General features: G+C 37.8%; 1 protein-coding gene across 7 annotated transcripts in view; it reads left to right on the plus strand.

Moving 5' to 3' along the window:
- ADK (adenosine kinase) overlaps positions 1 to 19,927 on the plus strand; it is a 291,317-nt gene that overhangs the window by 27,570 nt on the left and 243,820 nt on the right. For all 7 annotated transcript variants that reach the window (XM_037400573.1, XM_037400578.1, XM_037400579.1 and 4 more), the window contains exon 3: positions 8,286 to 8,339. In XM_037400573.1, the coding sequence (XP_037256470.1) occupies positions 8,286 to 8,339 (54 nt within the window). The remainder of the gene's footprint in view (positions 1 to 8,285; positions 8,340 to 19,927) is intronic.

A 19,927-nucleotide genomic window follows, 5' to 3' on the forward strand; every position in this document is an offset into this window, starting at 1 on the left:
CCTCTATGGGTTCCAAGGTGGTCCTTCACTCTTGCAGCCCTGACAGTTCTATTCCAGTAGCAGTGTTTAAAATCTGGAGGTTTTGTAATAAATGAACTGGCCCAGCTCTGTGGTTTGAACTGCGCTTAAACTTTTCCTTAAGCAGATGCTTTGGTTTTGTTAGGCAGTGTAATTCTCTGCGAGGACAATACTAAATGCTCTTTCCCTAATTGGACTTGATTTTTTTTTGTTTTTGTGAACCATGAAGTAATTTCTTTTCAGCAGTCTTCAGATAGAAGTTTCTTAACCTTGTCGTTATTTTTTCATGTCTCTCTCCCACTAACACTAGTGTGTGCTTTACTCCTACCTACATTTCTTCTTCCCAAACTAAATGTTTTAGCTACAAGTTTTTCTGTTTAAAAATGGAAGGGGGATCAAATAATAAGGCTGACTGCTCACTCTGAGTTTTTTTTTTTCTCATTTTTGTTTTGTTTGCTCTTTCCTGTTTCTGTATTAAAGTAGTTCATTGGTGTCTTAAGTCAAACACTGAAGTTGAAAGGTCAGGTTGAGTTAGTTGCAGATTGTGACACTTGGTTCCCCCCCTTAAAAGTGACTACTCTGTGGGCTGCCTTTACCCCTGCCCCTATTTTTATTCTTCTTATTTACCTACTTGGCTCTGCATGTGGCTGTATTTTGAAGTTACCGTTTGAATGGGTTCATCTTACTGTCTGCTAGAAAGGTTTATTGTCGTTACATACCCTTGCCAGTCCGATGTCATCTGTGGCTTTCAGCAGTAGCTACTGTACTTAACTCTGGATCACTCCTAAATGTGTGGCATAGTGTTGGGTCTAGCGCTGATCCATGCTGATGTCCATCCGAGATGCACATTTTCTCACAGCTGTAGTACTTTCCTAAAGGAATGTCTGAAGAGTCTTTTAGGCAGTTTCATCTTTTGTTGGTATGGAGTGGACTATTGCAAAACTTAGATTTTTCGGAAGCAGGCTTTCTTTGGGACTGTGTTGCTGTCATACGATTCCTTTTTAATCTTTCAGTTTTTCAAGGAAGAGATTCTGTACTTGCATTTTGTATTTGTCAACAAAGCAGTGTCTACTCGGTAAGGAATTTTTCTAAAATTGTCCAAGTTGTACACGGTCATCCTAGAGTAACCATAAATGATGATCAGCTGTCATTAAAACCAGAAACTAATGTAGAAGGGGTCCCTGTTTTGCTGTCAATTTGAGGCCAAGAAAGAATGTGAAAAGGTGGGGGGACACCAGTGGGCCTGTTACGGAATAGGAGAGAGAAATTCTGAGGGAATGGGGAGCATGGCGTGCCTTTCAGATGGTGAAGGTGGGAGACTATAGCAAAGCAATGGAGGAATTTACGGAAAAAATGAAAAAGCAAATGTGTTAGCTGGCAGAATAAAAGCAGTGCTGCAAGTCAGGCAAGGGACTGAGACTTTCAGGATATGAATCAAAGCCCTTTACTGTTTGGTTGTTTGGGTTTTTTTCTTTAATGGAAGGGAAAAAAGCCTTAAAACAAATATTTGGACAATGATGCATGTATATGCCATTACACAAAACTTTAGTTTCAGTTTAGCTGGTTGCATCTGGTCTATGATTAATTTAGCTGCTGAATTTACACAAGGTGTGGACTGGGTTGTGGCTTTTTTGTTTTCATCTTGATTTAGAAAATGCAGAACCCCTAGAATCTGGCTTAGAAAGCTTAAAGTAATGATCTAAGTGAATACAAGACATGGTATTTGCACTCCATATTTGTGTCCATGGAAAAGATTACTAGGCTAGTCGGAGGAGTTAAGGCTACGTTAGATTTGACTGAAATTTCTGAGCAACTGTAGCCTTGTCAAAAATTGAGAAATACTGCCTTGCTTTAAGTAGTATTTCACTACAGCAGGAAAAGCAGTTCACTTAGTGCCTTTTGATCTCTGTATAGATCAAGTCAGAAGAAATGGAGTTAGTGGCTATGGCAGCATTACTCATTCTGTCTGATAAATTGCAGATGGAAGTTGAGAAGCAGGCTGACCTTCCATACCCATCCCCCATAAATCTGATGTGTTAGAAGTATTTGGGAGCTTCTGCTGGGCTCGCTGTGTGCATTGGTCTGTAAATGCTGATGAGGATGCACTGTTGTAGCAGGTTCACACATGGCTGTTGTGTTTCTGACCTGAAAGATCTTGTGGGACGTGTTAACTGCGTTTGGTGGAAAGCTGTCAGTACAGTCTGAAAAAGGACATGTGAGCACCGATGTCCCACAGGCTGGTTGTCCTAGTTTTTACAAAATTAATAATTAAGAAAAAAACAACAGAAAAAGGGCTGCATTTCTTTTTTTAGAACAGTCAAAGTAGCCTTAACATCACTTGAAAGTTGAAGCAACATAATTGCTGAATCATTCTTATGGAAACTTTAGATTAATCTGAAATAGAGAAGGCTATGCTGAAGTCCTTAAGGTTTCTTAATGGCTTCGTTGAAAATTTATGAAGAAAGGCTTCTACAGAGCTCTTGTCTTAAAAGGTCTTTTCTTTTATGGATGAAGCGTAGCCTAGTAGAGCATAAATTCCGCTTGTCTTGTCCACTTGATACAATCAACATGCTTTAGGTCTCTGATGGAGCGGTCACATTCTCTTCCTTTTTTTGATGACTTTTCTGCAAAGTTCAGAGAACATGTTGGAAATCTACCATTTCATATGTTCCATTTTTAATCAGTGTGGGAAATGCTTCAAACAGTAACTGCAGTAAGGCATGTCAAGTACAATAAGCTTATGGAATAGCAAAGCCCAAGTGCATTGAAAGGGGAGCAAGGTTAGTCAGAGCTATGTACTGTGGCAAAAAGTTCATATTTACTTGTACATCAAACAAGGCAGCGGAGTGTCTGCACAGATGTGTTTAGAGTGACCAAGGGTGCTTTACTGTTGCAACTTCGTATCACTGAAACAGTTCACATTGGTGGTTAATGCAAAAAAATTCTTAGCATCTTGTTCCTTCACAAGTATTCTTGACAATACTCATGAAAATGTCACTCTGACACATATACAGTTTTTTGTACCTCTTTGTTTCTGGGTAGTGTGCATAATGGTGATTTTGTTTTTGCTCTTCTGGCCCAAGCAGCAGTGTATAACGTATGTGCTGATTTTTAGTTTGATATCAGTGCAATTTTTACCTTTTAATTTCTGTGTAAGTTTTTGCTTAGGGGGGTGTATTCAAGTCAGAAATTTTGGAAGGTGAATGAGTTTTGAAGCTATGAAGATCTATTGCCATTTTTTTAAAGCTGTTTGCTCATCACCAGTTTTTATTCTGAGTCTTAGGACAAGGTGAGTTTTACCAGCTTTTCAGGAAACACTTGTTCATAGAGCAGATCTGAACTTGATATTCATTAGGAGTTTTTCACCAGTACATATTTAGCGTAGGCTGTGTTTTCTTTTTAATTTGGTTAAGGCTTTGTTAAATTGGATGGTGCCTGAAGGGAACTGTGCCTTATGTCTGTTTTTCACATTAAAAGCGTTACTGTGAAAATGCTGACTACACTCAAAGTACTTAAATTTTCATGTTCTTTCCCATTAGGAGCTGGGAAGTAAAAAAGCGTTGAGTTGTAGGATTACTGTTTCAGAAGGACCTTTAAAATGCATTTCACAAGCCAGAGCTGAACTTACACAGGTTATAGTATGCTTAAAAAATGAAAAGCAAACATTTAATATAAACGCAAAAAAAATCAAAATTGAGATGATAAACTTGTCAGTGAATGCTAGTGTTGTCGTATACATGAAGAGGAAACGAGTATGTGTTCTTCGTATCTTATTTTTTTCCCATGTAGCGCTGTAACCAAAGAGAATGTGGTGATCAGAGTTGTACCTCTAGCTGTTTTACACACAGTGAAACTTTTCCAAGTGGCCCTAACATTTTTTTAAAATATATTTAGCTGTACATACTGCCAAATTTCCTTAACGCTATTCTGGCTGTATAGTGTCTGTCCTCAGAATGCTTGCAATAATTTTTCAGTTTGGATCTGTGCTACTTTATTTTCAAGTTTGTGTAAAGGGAAAATATTTAAGATTAACGTAGTTGTGAATTTATAATTAATGTTTCAGGGGCGAAGTTTGATATGTATGTATTTGCACATACACCAAATTTGGTTCTGGAAACACAACCAATTGGGAAGGAAGAATGTGACGTGAAGTTCAGGTCTGAGTTCTGGTGGAGTTATTTGTTACAGTAAACGAAAGAGGAAAAAAGACTGGGACTGGGAGGGTTCGGGTAGTTTTGTTTGGAAAGTTGAAACCATCCTTTAAAATTCAGTTCTTTCAAGAGTGTTCTCATGGAAATATATCCGCAGTTTGTTAATGTTCTGGAATTAGACACTAATGGGAGGCATTCAAATCCGCTTACTCAGCAGGCTAATTGAGGCATCCTGTATCACTATACCCTATTGTAGTCAAAGGACAGAGAGGTGCTTTTCCAGAGTGTGAATTGGAGTTGGGTCTTTGTTTCTTGATGAAACATAGGAGGATTAGCTTGCTCGTTTGTCCTGGTAAGTTAAATGCCTAAACGTGCCTTTTTGTAACGGGGTTGGAAAGAATACTGTTTAAAAAAAGACTCCACGCTGAAAAGAGTACTGTAAAGCAGTGCGAAACTTCTCATTTAAACTGTGGTTAGAGGATGGATGGCAGGGTAATGATCTCTGTTAGCTCCTGTATGCAGCTGGGTCACTTGAGCTTTGATCAGAACAGCGTATGTTGGAGTGACTATGATACAATGACATCTAGAGGTCAGACAAAGATGTTGTGGCTTAAGAAATTCCATAAGGAACTGAATTTGGGGAGAGAGCTGCTGTCTTCCAAAAGTGGCAGTTTTACTCAAGGTACAATCCGAGCCCACAGGAGTGTCAGAAGCTGTCAGCTGTGATGCTCGGCGGCTGGGTGTGCCTATCGGGGCAGGCAGCTGCACGGGTTTGGTGGAAATACGCCGCTGTGCAGTGTGATTAACTGCTGCGGTTGGGGTGCTGCTTCTGTCCGTCTTCATGATGGTGTGCAGCTGCCATTTTGAAGGGGGTGCCTGGAACATTGGCTGCTCTTCCAGTAGATTAAATGTCTGTGAGGGACATAGCAAAGTGTTTAAAGGTAGCGTTTTGGAAATGTCCTTGCTATAGTTTGTTTTGACGCGTACAGCCTTGCTGCAGACTTTTGGATGTTTGCATTCTTAGCTCCATTTTTTGAAATAGGATCTTGAGCAGTGATGAAGAGACTGTTAACGTTTTGAAACTGTATCAGTTTGGTACTGGATAGTTGAAAAGAATAATCATTATTTAATGTTCCAGGGTGTGTGTAAGTTTGCATTTCACAGGGCAGAAAAGAGGAAAAAAAAGTGAAGTTGTGGTCACTTCTGTTCCTTTGCCCACTAACATCGCATATTTGTTTCTGTCCTACTTACTAGTTTAATACTAGCTGTGTAAATGTGTAATACATGTACAGTATGTTGTTCTGGTTGCTTAGACAGCTTTGAATGTCCTTATTTTAATTTTTTTTTGACTGTGTCCTTAGCTTCTATTTTGCACTTACTGTCCTTGGTTCCTACTATATTTTTAAGAGAAATTCTCCCAAATCTAACCTTTATCAGTTGGGAAGAGCCAACTGGTGCTTATCAATCTTTCCTACGAAACACATGTTGGGAAATATTATGTAAGCTGTTCAAAGTGCTAGCTGCACGTTTAAATTTATTAAATGCTTCAGCAGCTGTGAATGAAACACAATACACATCCTGTCTTGATGCATAGAGTACTAATAAAGTTTGACCTCTACAGGCACGTTCCTGTTGTGGGAAATCTTCTTTGACAACTTGCTATCAAAGCAGTATCTTTAGGGGTCAAGGAAGAATATTTGAAAAATGCTGTGTTCGTGGTCAGAGAAAAGGGTGGTGGTGAAAAAGATTAGGTAAGCTGAGGTCCACCAAGCGAACCGTTCTGCAAACCTCAGGCATAGCAACTGTGTCCCTCCTGCACCCCTCCATGGTATGCCAGTAACATACCCCATGTGAAAATCACACATCTGTTACACAGAATTCCCCACTATGTTACACTGTTTGCGTGGTGGCTGACTTCCTAGTCTTAAGTAGTGGAGGCTTTTGTTTGGGTTTTTTCCTCTAAATAACTGGGGGGTGTGTGTGTGTGTGTCAATTGTGGTTTATTAAAAAAAAAAAACAAAAAACCAAAAAAAAAAAAACCAAAACAAAACCAAAACCAAAAAATGTAGGAACAAGGAATCTGGAAGCTTGAGCTTGGTATACTTGGAATATATGCTTCCGTACTTGGAAGCTTAAGTATGGATACTATTTCTTTATCTTCAGCAGATAAACTTGTATTCAGTTCTAGCTGAAGTAGTCTGATTTCTGGTCAGAGGAAAAGCATGCAGTGTTATTTTTAGTGAAGAATGGTTGTGACTTTATGCGGGTATATTTTTTTTTTTTTAGTTGGCAAAACGATCTCCACTTACAAAATGGATTGCATATTAGGCAAGGGTATATCTGCCCATGACAGGCAGATCCTTTTAACAAATGACCTGATGTAATTTTAAGTAAGATTGCAGGTTGCATAAAAGGAGTTAGTGTCCATTAACTCCTGAAAGATGTTTCCTTGAGAATTTCCTGGTAGCTCTTTGCTTTTTCTTTTATATATAAGTATTTGCTATCAATAAAATGCTTATTAAGACATGGCAAACAAAGATATTGGGGAGGTGTAGCAGCATTATCAGGAAACTGGTATTGAACTAAGACCCTTTTTCATTAAAGAAAAAGTCTGATAGCGTTCAGTTCAGTACAGAAAAAATTGATTTGGAAGTAAGCGTAAGATCACAAAAGTTAAAATTAGTGGGTTAAAGACTGATAGGATGGTAAACTATGAAGATGACTTGGCAATTAAAGTGACCTGAATCTGTTGTTGAACGGTGTGTTACAGTATAGTCTCTTTGCTGTAAGAGTCAAATGCAAACCCTGCTTTTAGGAGAATGTGTGGATGAACCCCACAGTATCTTGATTAGAAGTGACTACATGAGGGATTTAGCAGCAAAGGGGTAAGTGGATGCAAGTCAGCATGACACTATGGCAAATAACCTAAGGCAGTCTCTGCAGATGTAAACAAGAAAAAAATGGGTCAGTCAGTCAGTGTCTTGTATGTTTGAATGCAGCACTAGTGAGCTTGAGAATGTGTCCGGTGTTGACGCTTGCATTTTAAATGGATGCTGAAAAAAAGTTTCTGAGTATCATAAGAAAATGCTGGAAGGAATAGTGAACATGCATTTTATTTGTTCTTTTGAAACAAAAAATCAATTTACAGGATAGCGTGACTGAGTTGGTTGGTGACCAGAATCTTTCCTCAGGAGTAGTAATTTACGGTTCTGTAGTTGACTGGAGCGAGGACAAAGGGACAGTGGGAGCCTTCTGCAGCGTGAGCAGTTAGCTGTTTGCAGAGTTGTCAAATGCACACTTGACTCTTAGCCGCTTACCTTAGGTATGACTGTCTTACAAACCAATCAACCAGAGAAAAACCCCAAACCCCACAGAAAACCATAACGGTTAGATCTGTGGAATATTTTGAGATGGTGAAAGCTTTTGCTTGGTGGTAGAACAAAAGTGAGGTCGCTTCTTTAAGGCTTTCCAAAGCAAGTGATGGTGTGGCCTGCAGCACAACTAGTAGTAGCCTGTGCTGGGGGAGCCTGGGTTCCTCTTCTGGTTCAGACAGTGTAGGCAACCTCTTCTGTTGTTTGCTAGCTTTACCTAACAGACAACTTGTCTTTCTCTCAAGCTTCTCGCTTTCATCAGAGGTTGCCTGTATGGACTGCAGAAATTTTCCTCGACAGCCTGTGGTTACAGTATTTTACTTCTGTTTTTTCTATAGAATATTTCTGGTATAGCTTGGAATAGTTTTATTTGGTACAGGGAGAAACACTACAGACAGTTTTAGTGTTCACATTGTGTTCCTCACTGTCATGTTTTGTCAGATCCAAATTGAGATCAGTGTACAGTTTACTATGGTATGAAGTGCAATGACTTTGGATATATAGCAAGCCAAAGGATCTGATGTAATCTGAAGCCATAATATAAAGCAAGATTCTGTGTGATGTGGAGTTTGCTTTTCTAAAAAAATTGTTAAACTTTGTTGCTGTCTGTGCAATTCCTGAGGTACCTGAATCAAGAAATATTACATAGTTTATTAATTTGCCAGTTTGAAACAATAAAACTACATTTTATGGTTACATTATCAAAAGAATAACTACTTTGTTTTGTTGGTTTTTTTCTTCCAAGGTATGGGCTGAAGCCAAATGACCAAATTTTGGCAGAGGAGAAGCACAAAGAATTGTAAGTTCTTTTTTACTGATATACATGCATGTTATATGTTCTTTTTTTTCTATGTACATACGTATCTCAATATTGAAAACCTGAAGCAAAAATTGTGTCTTCATAAATAGCTTCTGTTCTTTAGTAATGTCTGCTATAAATTAGACAACTTGTCTGAAAGTTTCAAAAAAATATTAATTTTTTTCATTAATTTGTTTAAAAAAAATTCCTAACTGCAGGTGGTACGCATGCAATTGAAGTGTCTCAGTACTCATCCTAGTTCTACTGCCTGCCTGCAGTATGTCTGTATAAGTGAGATCTTTGTTTATATCTGCCAGATATAGAAAAGGAAGTTTTTTATTTTTTTTCAGGTTCACTGTTGACTTGTGATTTTAATTTGCCTACTCATGTGATATCACGGCCATTCCCACCTTAGCAAATTTTCATCAACACAGTTGGGTGTGGAATGTAGCTAAGGGTCACTAGGTCCCTGTCAGTTACACTGAAATTGTGCTTGTTTTGACTACTCTGAGTTTGTAGCTTAAAAACCTTTGTTCCTGGGGAAAAAACATGATCCATTGTTGAATGGATCATTCTTTTGTCTTGCAGGAGAAGTAGCCATAGAGAAGCTTAATCAAACATTGCAGTAACAGCATATTCAATTATTTCGCTCCTTCATTAAAGATATGCACAAACCAAAAAAGCTTGACACTCAAAATTGATCTTATTTTTAGATGTTCAGGCAAAATAACCTTTAATTTTTATTTTGGCACACTATGTACTAAAATAAAAAAGCTCTTCAACTGAGTTGAAAGCAAATACTGGGTACTGTGCATAGGCGTTTCTTTTGGGAAAATACAAAGTAAAAAGACTGGTAGGTATTGTCTGCATGTTATATAGATAATAGGGAGGGGTGTTCTGAGTTTGTATGCCTGCTTGTGAAACCTTAGGGTTTTGGTTTTTTTCTAGTTACGGTTAAAACAGATACTGAAGTTCTCCAACTTTTACTGACTTTTGAACTGTATACATGTTTTGAAGTGGAGAGGACTTTTCAGAGCTTGGTATGCTTTCTGTGATGACTAATTAATTCAATCAAGAGTTAATATATTAAGCAAAAGAATAGTACTTGCTAAATAGGACATGGCATAATTGGAACATTCCTGCCTGCTTGTATGTGTAGGCATAGTTTACATAGATGCAGTACTATATTATTTCTTATTTCAGAATTTAGTTTCAAAATTCTCTTGTTCTTAAAAGTTCTTATGTCAAGTAATTGGCTCTTTCATTACTGCTGGTTTTAATTCCTGTACATAAATACCACTGGCTGAAGAGCTATACTCTGGAGCATGAGCTCCAGTTGTCTTTTTGCCTTGTTCACTCACTGTTCTCTATGAGCTGCCTGAAGAATGTTCTACACGAATGTCCTCTTTGCCATTCCTCAGATCTGTATTATGTAACTGGTTTTTTTTAAGGATAGTTGGTATGAAACACTGCAGAAAAAGCTTCACTTGTCAGCCCTTACATAATTTTATTCAGTGTCTTCTCCATGATGACTAGTGGAATATTTATATAAAAGTCATATTTCCAAATAAAGTATAGATTTTTAGGATTACTTTCACATTTCTTCCTTCTAAGATAGAGGCAGTGGGGATTTTGGTCCCTTTTTTATACATAGGCATGCTTAGTTAAAAGAAAAACACCTTTTTTTTTTTTCCCTAACTTTCAGCTTTTGTACATTATTGTTTGTTTCCATTATTACACTAGCATTATTTTGCATTATTTCATAGTAAGCCCAAAAGACTTAACAGGTTATCCATGTGTAAGATGAGGTAATAGTTTCAGATGAATTTATATATATATAGCTGTCAGGTTTTCCCATGTTAAAAGCTTGGCTGTTTCTGGTAATGAGGCTTTTCACAAATAGTTCTTTTTCCAAAGGAATTAAAACTTAGTGATTGAATTACTAGCCAAATAAAATTTCTTTTCTTTCAGGGGATGGAAATAGACATTAAGCTTACATTTGGTACATCATGGTAATGTCCCAGTGACATTAAAACTGTTTGACCTCCAGGCAAGACAGGCAACAACAGTTGCCTTTGATCAGCAGATAAGATTGATTATTTTTTTTATGTAGAGCACGCTCTCTTATGATACACTTGTGGATAGCATAATTATGGTTAACCCAATGAATTACTATTAACCCCTTTTGAAAGAAGTAAGCTAGAAGTATTAGAAGTACTGGCATGTTGAGGGGTTAAACACGAATGAAATGGCATACAGGTCTGTGTTTTGGACAGTACAAGCTGTACTGTGTACAGAAGCTTTATTTGCACAACAGATACTGGTTAAACTGAACCTTTTGACGTGAGTTATTTCATTTGAAGTAGTTTAAACATACTAAAATCCTGTTTGAGCTTTTTATTTTAAGTATGTTGCATATTATTTGTATATTGGTTACTGATACATTTACAGCATAGTCACTTAAATGGAAGACTGAACTTTAAATAAAAGAAAATTCAGTAAAACTTAAGATTTACATGCATCAGCTGCAACAGAAACCTTTCTTTTGGTTTTTCATTGTTATCGCTGCAGTAGCACCTGAGATTTGTATGCCGTTAGTTATAATGAAAGAGTTTGAACACGCTTTTGCCATTGAACTTGGCATCTTGAGTGCTGCTGGATACTTGACTGGGGAAGAATTCTCATAGGTCACTGTCACGTTGTTTCAGGAGAGACCTTTTGAACTTTTCTAATACACTGTGTGCTCTTCTTGGACCATGTTAACATACAGTATGGAACAGATTAAATGGTCAATATTGAACCTCAGAGCACTTTCAGTCCTTCAAGCTAAATTCCCTGATTTAACTTACAGATTAATTATTTGATCCTTAACTATCCTTTTCTGATACTTAATAAGCTTTCATATTTAAAAGAAAAGCCAATTCTGGGGAACGATGCAAGACAATTTACAACTAGTAATCGTCACTGATTTGGTTATTCTTGGGTTCAATGCCCCTGTAAATAAGGCATTCTCTCAAACCTGTCCTAATGTTTTAAGTCAAATACAAACAAAGTTAGACTACTTGTATTCCTGTTCTGTGGCAAAATACCCCTGCTTAAAATACTTTGTCTTCCAGTCTTTGAAATGCCAACAGCTTTTATATTGACTTACCGAGTAAAGAAAAGACTTCTTTTGGCATTCTTCATCTTATAGTATCACAATGATCTGGCTGTCAGATGTCCCTCAGTTTCTTAGACATTGCTTCTGTGTAGCTGCTCTCCATAAAAATCTAAGTTTGATCAGTAATGAAAGCCTTATCTCAAAAGGTAATTAGGCCAGTTACAGCCTGACTTGGCTGGATCCTTTTGTCCTTGAATCTTAGCTATCTGGAGAGGTAAGTACAGCCACTGAGACAGACTGGAGTTGGTTTACAGGCACGGCATCGTACTTCTATTTTGAGAGCGAAGGTATGAAAGATGACTTCCCCCTCCCCCCCAGCTTCCAATTCACTTCAACTGTAGCAGCCTTTTAAAATCATCTTTTCATTAGTGTGTACTTTTCATATCTGAAAGGAATTTGCTAGTGCTAAAGTTGTAAGTTCCAGCATTCAACTGGGAATACCTACCCCTCCTGCCCTAATAAACTCCTGAATGCCGACGAGGTGGACGTTACTGTCCTGCGGCTCAGCCAGGGAATGGAATGTGTGGAGGCTCCTTAGCCTTCTCCAAAGTAAAATTAGCAGATCAGTTAACTGATGATCAAGCTAAGCATGCCAATGTAGTAGTGAATCAGATGAGCAATCATATTTGTTTTCACTGGTGAGTTTGTTATTCTGCAGTGAGAATGACAAAGATGGGGGAACAGTAGTATCTTCCGTTTACCCAGGTGTTTCACAAGGTAAGCATGTGTTTGTGGCTACAGAGATGTCCTGGAGCTGTTTCCCTCTTCCCCCAACCCAGCTAATCCCCTGTAACTTTGAGGAGAGGAAAAAAAGAATTTCATCCTGCAAGATTGCTGGGGAAACTTGGACATGGTAAGGTTGGTGAGGCCTTAATGTTGCATGTGGGTTTTTTTCTCCTCCTGAGAAGGATAAATATAAACGCAGAGAAAAACAGAAATATTTCTCCTGAACCTTCAAATAGTCCTTTTACAAGAGTTGCTGCTACTTGTAAATCTCAGACTTGGACTGAATGACTTTAACCGAAGGTCATACTAACCAAGTGTGGACTTGTGTGTATGTGTGCACATGTGTTGTTGCCTAGGCTGATTTTTTTACTATTGTGGTTCCACATCAAAAATTTGAGGAGTAGAAATTCAGGCTAGCTGCAGCAAGTGATGAGGTATGATCTAAGCTGTCTTGATGCTGAAGAAGACGCACTTCATTTGTTTACCTAATGCCCAGTACAGAGTCTGTTTTCACTGTGTAGAGCAGCATTGGCAGAGGTGTTGGCGGGGGGGGTTAGTAATATTCTGGTTTACTAAAATGTGGGCTGTTAGCAAAATTTCGGTAGCTTAACTAGCTTGCATGAATAGGCAACTGAAATATATTCGTTGTGAGTCTTAAAAGCATTGTTGGGAGTTTAGTGGTCCTACTGAGTTTGTGAGTGAAGCTTCAGGACACTTGTTTTAATACAGCTTTGAGTATTGATTGTACAGTTTTATAAACTGTTTGAGTGGTTTTGGCCATGATGGAACACTGAAATTTTTGGAAGTTAGTTGAAGGAGAATGTAGGAAATTGTGGCAGCAATTCTGTGCCCCACAGCCACCTCTGCTTTCATGTATGTGTACAGAGATAAAGGCCGTGAAGTAAGAAAGAGGAAGATAAATATTGGCTTCCTTCAGTCAGCTGTTTGATGTGTTTGTGGTCAGAAGTGAGGGCAGACGTGTTGCTCTGCTGCAGGTTTGCTGAGAGGAGTTTATTTGAATCTTTTATTCTTGGCTGCATACTTGCTATGTGAGTACTTTCTCATGGTGAAACTGAACAATGGAGAGTGGGAATTTTAAGCTTGAGAACGGCTGTTTGGGTGACCGATGCAGTCTGAATTATCTGTAACATCTGAGCTTTTTCTGCGTGTCTCATAGTTTTGCTTAGCCACGATGTATACAAGTGATTACTGGAAAGGTGACTCTTGGAGGCGTAGTAGGGCTGTTTAGGGATTACAAAGGGTCTGTGTGATGCTTGGGAGACAGTAGAGAAATTTACAGTAGGGGTTTAGAAGTAGTCTAGGTACATTAGTAAGCCAGAGGATGCAGAAGGGATTTGAACCTATTTGTGGGAACGCTGTAGTGGAGTTGCCTTGTTTTAGGCAGGTTACCATGTGTAAATCACGATATATATATATATATATATATCACACTATTCAAGTGCAAAAGCTAAGGGACTGGAGCCAAACCCACGTACTGTGTAAGCATGCCTTATTGCTGGCTCGACATGCAGTGGGAGGTGAATGCTGGGGACCAAAAAACGCCCAAACATAAACTTGTCTCGTCTAGTGATGCTGGGAACAGCCGAACTGCAGGATTGTGCCGCTAGAGGGGGCAGCTGATCTTCACTAACTGAAAAATCCAGCGTGTGTGTCGCCTTTAGGAGTCAGTGTCCCGTTGGCGTGTAGTCTTTGTAAAATATCTGTGGGGGTTTTTTACCCACCTGGTTCCCTCACAAGCCTAAAAAAAAGAGGGTAGAAAATTGTTTGGGGCGGAAGATATACTAAAATGTTAAAAATACTAAGCTTTAAATCTTTTGGCGGCCTGTTCAACATACGCTGACAACATAGATGGTTTGTACAGTTGGGGTGATGCCGAAACCTGACACAGGTGTCTGTGAAAGCTGTTGAGTTACTTCATATAATATACCTCACTTGCAATTGCATTTGCTTGGATTAGTACACAGTATGAAACATAATGTGGAAAACTCTTATGGCTATAATGAGGTGCCTAGCTTTATGAAAAAGTTTGCCAGCTCTCATCTTTACACACTTTTATTTTAGATTTCCTCCTCGTTTTTTAGACCAAGTTATCATACTAGCCAGTTTCCTGGTGTAGAGGTTTGTATGAAAACTTCAGTAAAAATACCTACTATGGAATTGATATTAATTTTTACAAAATATGATAGTTTTAGAAGTTTCAATTTGTAGCAATTCTAACCTACTCATTTTAATGAATAAATAATGCAGAATGATCAGTCTCTTAAATCGCCACCTTTTCCCAAAGTAAATATAAATTCTGTTGTATATTGACAACGATTGTTCTATGATACATAATCAGGCATTTCTTTAAGTAAACTTTCATTAAATGCCTGGGAATTCTCTGGAGTAAGAATCTGCATGATGTGCCGTGGATATTGTAAAAAACATGTAATGAAAGGGATTGACGGTTGGGAGGAACTCTGCGCTGATCTTGAGTGTGTTTTATTAATCCCCTTCCTTGGGTTGTTGGCTCCCTCTGTAGAAATTATTTTAAATTGCAGTTTGATTTCTCTAAAATTTGTTGTAGCACTTCTGTGGTATATAAAAAGGCTTGACTCACATGTACAAAAAGAAGGATTTACAGTTAGCTATGGAATTTCTGTTACAGTTTTCTCCCTCTACTTTTTCTTTTGGTTCTCCGCCTGCCCACCACCCACTCAATTCTTCTGAATATAGCACCAATGCAAATTAGCTTTACAGAAATCATCACATGAAATTCTCGATAACAGACAATTCTGCATAGAATTTGCAGAAATTAAGAAACTAAATTATAGTAGAAATACTTCTTCTTTGATTGAAGCACTCTCTACATCTGCCTAAAGTTTAAATTAAGAATTGCAAGTGTTATTTTGTATACAATGTATGTACATTGCAACAAATTGTATACAATGTATGTACATCGCATACAATGTCTAAAATATAAAAATTAGTGTTACGTAAGTTTTGTAATTTAATTTTGCATCCTGCTATTGATGATATGAAATAATCAATCTGCAGGTTACTTAGGCTGGTAAATATATTGGATCAATACTTATAATTTGTTCTTAGACATCAGTACACTATTGTAATAAAGCCTTCTCCCTCTGCTTAAGTTATTTTGTACATATAATACATTAAAGCAAGACTTTAGGATGTAGCTTTATAGGCTCTGTTAAAATAATTCTTATTGTTAAGCAGCTCTTGGAAATTAGTGTTGATTCGTTCTTACATGACACAGTAGTTATTTGGTATAAAATAGCTATTATGGGAAGTTTTTTTCTATAGATGGCAGGTAAGAACAAGGCTTGAGTTACCCTGGAGACAGTGGTTTTGTAGCCTGAGCTGCTTATCTGAGACTGATGCAACACTTCCATGATAGTGGGAAGGAGGAGAGCTGGAGGAGAAAGAGAAGGATGGGTGTGAAAGCCAATGGAGAATCCAAAATAATTTGCATGTGTGACATATGAGAACTCAAAACCAAAAGGTCTAAAAACAGCTGCTAGAGGAATGCAACTTCCCTTGGCTTCAATCAAGTTATGAAGTTCCTAGTGTCAGACTTGTTTTTCTTCTGTAGCATTGTTCTTATGTGACTTAATCTCATACATGAGTTTTTTTTCTCTTGTCTTCAAGAGATGTTTTTCAAGTAGCTGTGTCATCTACTTTGATTATTACTGCCACTTTATAAGTGGTACAGCAGAGATAGCAAAAGCTCCTCCAAGAGAAAGATGTTTTGGAATATTTCAAACTATAATTCCAGCTCAAGTTTGAGAGCTTTCAGGAGCTCTCACAGTATTAGATATTGAGTTAAATTGATCTTTCATAATCATTTCTTACACTGAAAATTTATGCAGGAGTGGTGATGGTTTCATGTGGACCTGCCTAGCTCTTCTATGCAGTGAGCTAGTAAGAGGAGTTACTCTTGCTCTGTCTGCTAGCTGTTACTGTTACTTAACATGTGCTCTACATGCTTTGTTTAAAGCAAGGAAATACAGTTTTGCTTTTGCTGCCTATTCCTGAAATAACCCTCAAGCACAGTCTGAGCAGTTAACCTGCAGCACTAAATGGTATGCTCGGATTTACAAGGTTCAAGCATTCTGAACTCCTGTAAAGGGTTCCAGCTTGTCGCTCGCTGAGTGTTCATGGCAAAGGAGTCACAAACAGCACAAAGTAGTTGCACCCCCTTGTCCCCATGGGGTTTGTGTTTCAATAAACACAGTTTGGGCAGTCAGCGAGGCATGATTTTCCAGAAGGAGGACTTCTCTTTACACTTTCCTTATTTCACAACAAATTAAAAAATGGTGTGGAAAATGGTGGTAACTGTATTTTGCATTGACCCCAGGTATGCACAGAGTGCCGTGCTGATACAGTACTGACGTGACTGGTGCGACCACTGATGTATTTGAAGACTGAGATTTGAATACATAGACTAATTTTTCCATAGTGCTGCATATTTCTGTCACTGTATTGATTTCTTTCAGATAGAAGATGAGGTACGTACTTACAGTAAAGATGCGATCTTAAGCTGCAGAGCATGCAAAATCTTCTGGGATTGCTATTCCTTAGTTAAGAGAGCTGGAAAGATTTCTACGTCTTGGTTGCACAGAAGTGCACAATTTACAATTGGACGAAATCTGTCTTTAGAATATTTGTTATGCAATGTAGCACTAAACTGGAGATTTTCTAAAATTTAGAAATGACTGATTGGTCTTTTTATTAGCATGGAAGACACACTGTCTGTCTTAGTGTCTCCTTCAGAAAGAGAAGGTGTATATAAAAATATGGCTGTCGGATGGTTTTAAGGCATCAGTGTAATTAGTGTATACCGCTCTTGCAGTGTGTCTTGCAGCTTGAGGTATTCTTAGAGATAGAATGAGAGTTAAACTTAACATGGGAATTTTATTCCATTCTTTCACTGTACTTAGGTATTTTGCTCACAGTCCTCTGGAGACAGCACTAGATTCAGAAATACCTACTCAGGCATTTTATGTACTTAAATAAATTTCATTATTTTCATAAATAATGAGTGTGTGGAAGAGAATCTTCAGAGAATCTTATCTTGGCAGAAACCCTTTTTAAATACACAAAGTTGTTGAAATTGTTTGAAAGCCCCAGAAAAGGGACATGCTGTCAGTACTGGCTTTGCCGCAGGGTGGTGCCTTGCGTAGCTAGCTTTATGGCAGTTAATTGAAGACTACAGTAAAAGATGTAAAATGTCGAAAGCTTTTAACCACTTTACAGTACTTGGCAGTGAGCTGCTGTCGTCTTAATTCCTTACAAGCTTGAGATGAGGAGGCTTGCTATTTTCATAGAGACTATTTAAAAGCAGTCAAAATAAGAAATACATATTTTGTTGTACGTCACTTATGTGCACGGTTTGAGCTTGAGGTAGGATGCACGCAAGTACAGCAAGCAAATGTTGTGGCTTTTGTTTGTAATGCAGACCACAGAGGTATTGGATATTCAGATTACTGTGTTAACAGATTATATAGGTAAAGTTGCAAAACGTGGAATGATAGTTTAATAGTCTCTTCTCTAAACTCAGTTTTGTTTTGTGCTGTTTTGTTTTATTTTGTTACTGACATGATGTGGTTGAGGTATAGTTCTTTAAAATCATTTGCATATGTTGCTGGTATGGTTAAAAGCTGGCCAATGCAAGAGAAAGTAAAAGTATTCGTTATTTAGTTCATGCTCAGTTTTTGGATAGTCCTAAGAGTAGATGGAGAATTTAAGCTTTCAAAATTTTTGCATTTTAATGAAAAAATCTACTTAACAGAAGATACACTGTAACTGAATTTTTTTAATGCAGATGTCTTTCATTTGATTTTTTTTTTTTTTTTAACAGCTTCAGGCTTTTGTGAACTCTTAGAATTTTAAAAATAGAATTTACTGGGTGGAGGCACCTGTGTGTGTGTTTGTTTAAATGCATAAAGCAGGTAATTCATTGCTTCTTCATAATTCTATAAAAGACATAGTCAGGATATAATGCCACCATTTTTCCTAAACTAATCAGGTAATGAGATGTACTGTGGTATAGTCCTATTGTTCTTGGACATTTGTGCCCTTTTAATGAATAACACAGTATACATTTTTCCAGTACTGAGACTTCAATTTTCTCATTCAAGATCTTTAGTGAGACTTTAGAACTGAATTGTTGGAGAAATTCAACCAATGTCCTGCTTGTTACACTATTGTAAAAAACACATGAATATATTAGATACTCCATTTCCAAAGCTGCTAATGCAACATCGTTCTCTTCACTAATTTAGCTTCAAAAGTACCCTCATTTACAGATGTAAGCACCCCAGATAAACTATACAGCTTATTATATTTTTTATTATCAGCAACTGAAAGAATAATATCTCTGTTGTCCGTTCAGTCTTTTCTGGGTTAAGCTTAACCCCAAGAGTGCTAATTAGCACTCAGTATAGTAGATTCTGCTATTTTAAAGGAGTTGATCATTTATCAGAGCAGATTAAATGGCTTGTGTGAAAATAATTTAGTAGCTGTCCATTAATTGGCTTCCCTTTCATAGAACTTTAAAAAGAGACCTCAAGAGATCATTTAGTTTCATTCCTCTAATCCGGCTGGAGATGCATCTTTGTCATTCCTGGCAGGTATTTGTCTAGCCTCCTCTAAAGGCCTTTGGAAATAGTAAGGTGTCATGTGGAGACAGTGAAATCTTAATACATGATCTCTGTTGGTGTGCAGCTTCATTGCCACTGAAAAGTTCCCCCTCCCCACGCTAAATCTAGGTTTTAATCTGTTCTGAATACAGGTTAGTTCTATTAGCTGTCCTGTGCTGCATTGACACAGAGAACGGGTGATTCCCTTCCTGTTGGTTTTATTTTCATGTGCTCAAGTCTGTCCTTTTCTCCTCATCTGTAGGCTGGAGAATGCAGGATACCTCTCTAGCTGCAGCTCACATCATCTCGACTTCTTCCCAATTTCACTGCTTTTCTCCGGCCTCCCTCCAGTTGTTTTAGGTACTTCATGAGGTGTGTTGCCAAAAATGAAATGCGCTCTTCCAGCTGTGGCCTTGCTGTATGTAGTAAGGCATCAAATTAAAACACATTAAACTCAAGGCTGACAGAGTGCAGTATTCTGAGAAGTAGTATTGGAATCATAAATATTTGTCTTAAAATTTTCATTTTCCTGTTCACTTTGGAGATGCTGGTTGGTATGCCTTAGAACTAAGAACTAGTTTTATTGACATTCAGATTAATTAAGAAATAAGACTAATAAAATTAAATTTACAACATTTATTACTTCATATGTTTAGGATCTAGGTCAAGAGTAACTGTATTACTAATTAACTCCTATTCAAATGTGATTGTCTTGCCCTGTGCCCGTGTGTCTGTGTCATGTCCCACCCTGCAAAGGAATGAATTCTGGAAAAGAAAGTAGATACTTTAAACAATTCAGATAATTGACCCTCAGAAGTCCTCAAGATACACTGCATGAAAGAACAACAAAATAATGTTGCATGTTTAATTCCCTGAAGTGTTTATGACTCAGATTTCTAATGTAGCTTCAGAGAATTGAAAACGGGTGTTTTGGAGTAGCTGCTAGTTCATGTTGTTGGGAGTGGATTGTTCTTTTTTGCTTCCTGGTAAGCAGGAGACCGTGAGTTGAAGGCGGTTAGTCATCGTTTTCAAATCAAAGT

The sequence above is a fragment of the Falco rusticolus genome, chromosome 9, assembly GCF_015220075.1.
Source record: "Falco rusticolus isolate bFalRus1 chromosome 9, bFalRus1.pri, whole genome shotgun sequence".
Taxonomy (NCBI): Eukaryota; Metazoa; Chordata; class Aves; order Falconiformes; family Falconidae; genus Falco; species Falco rusticolus.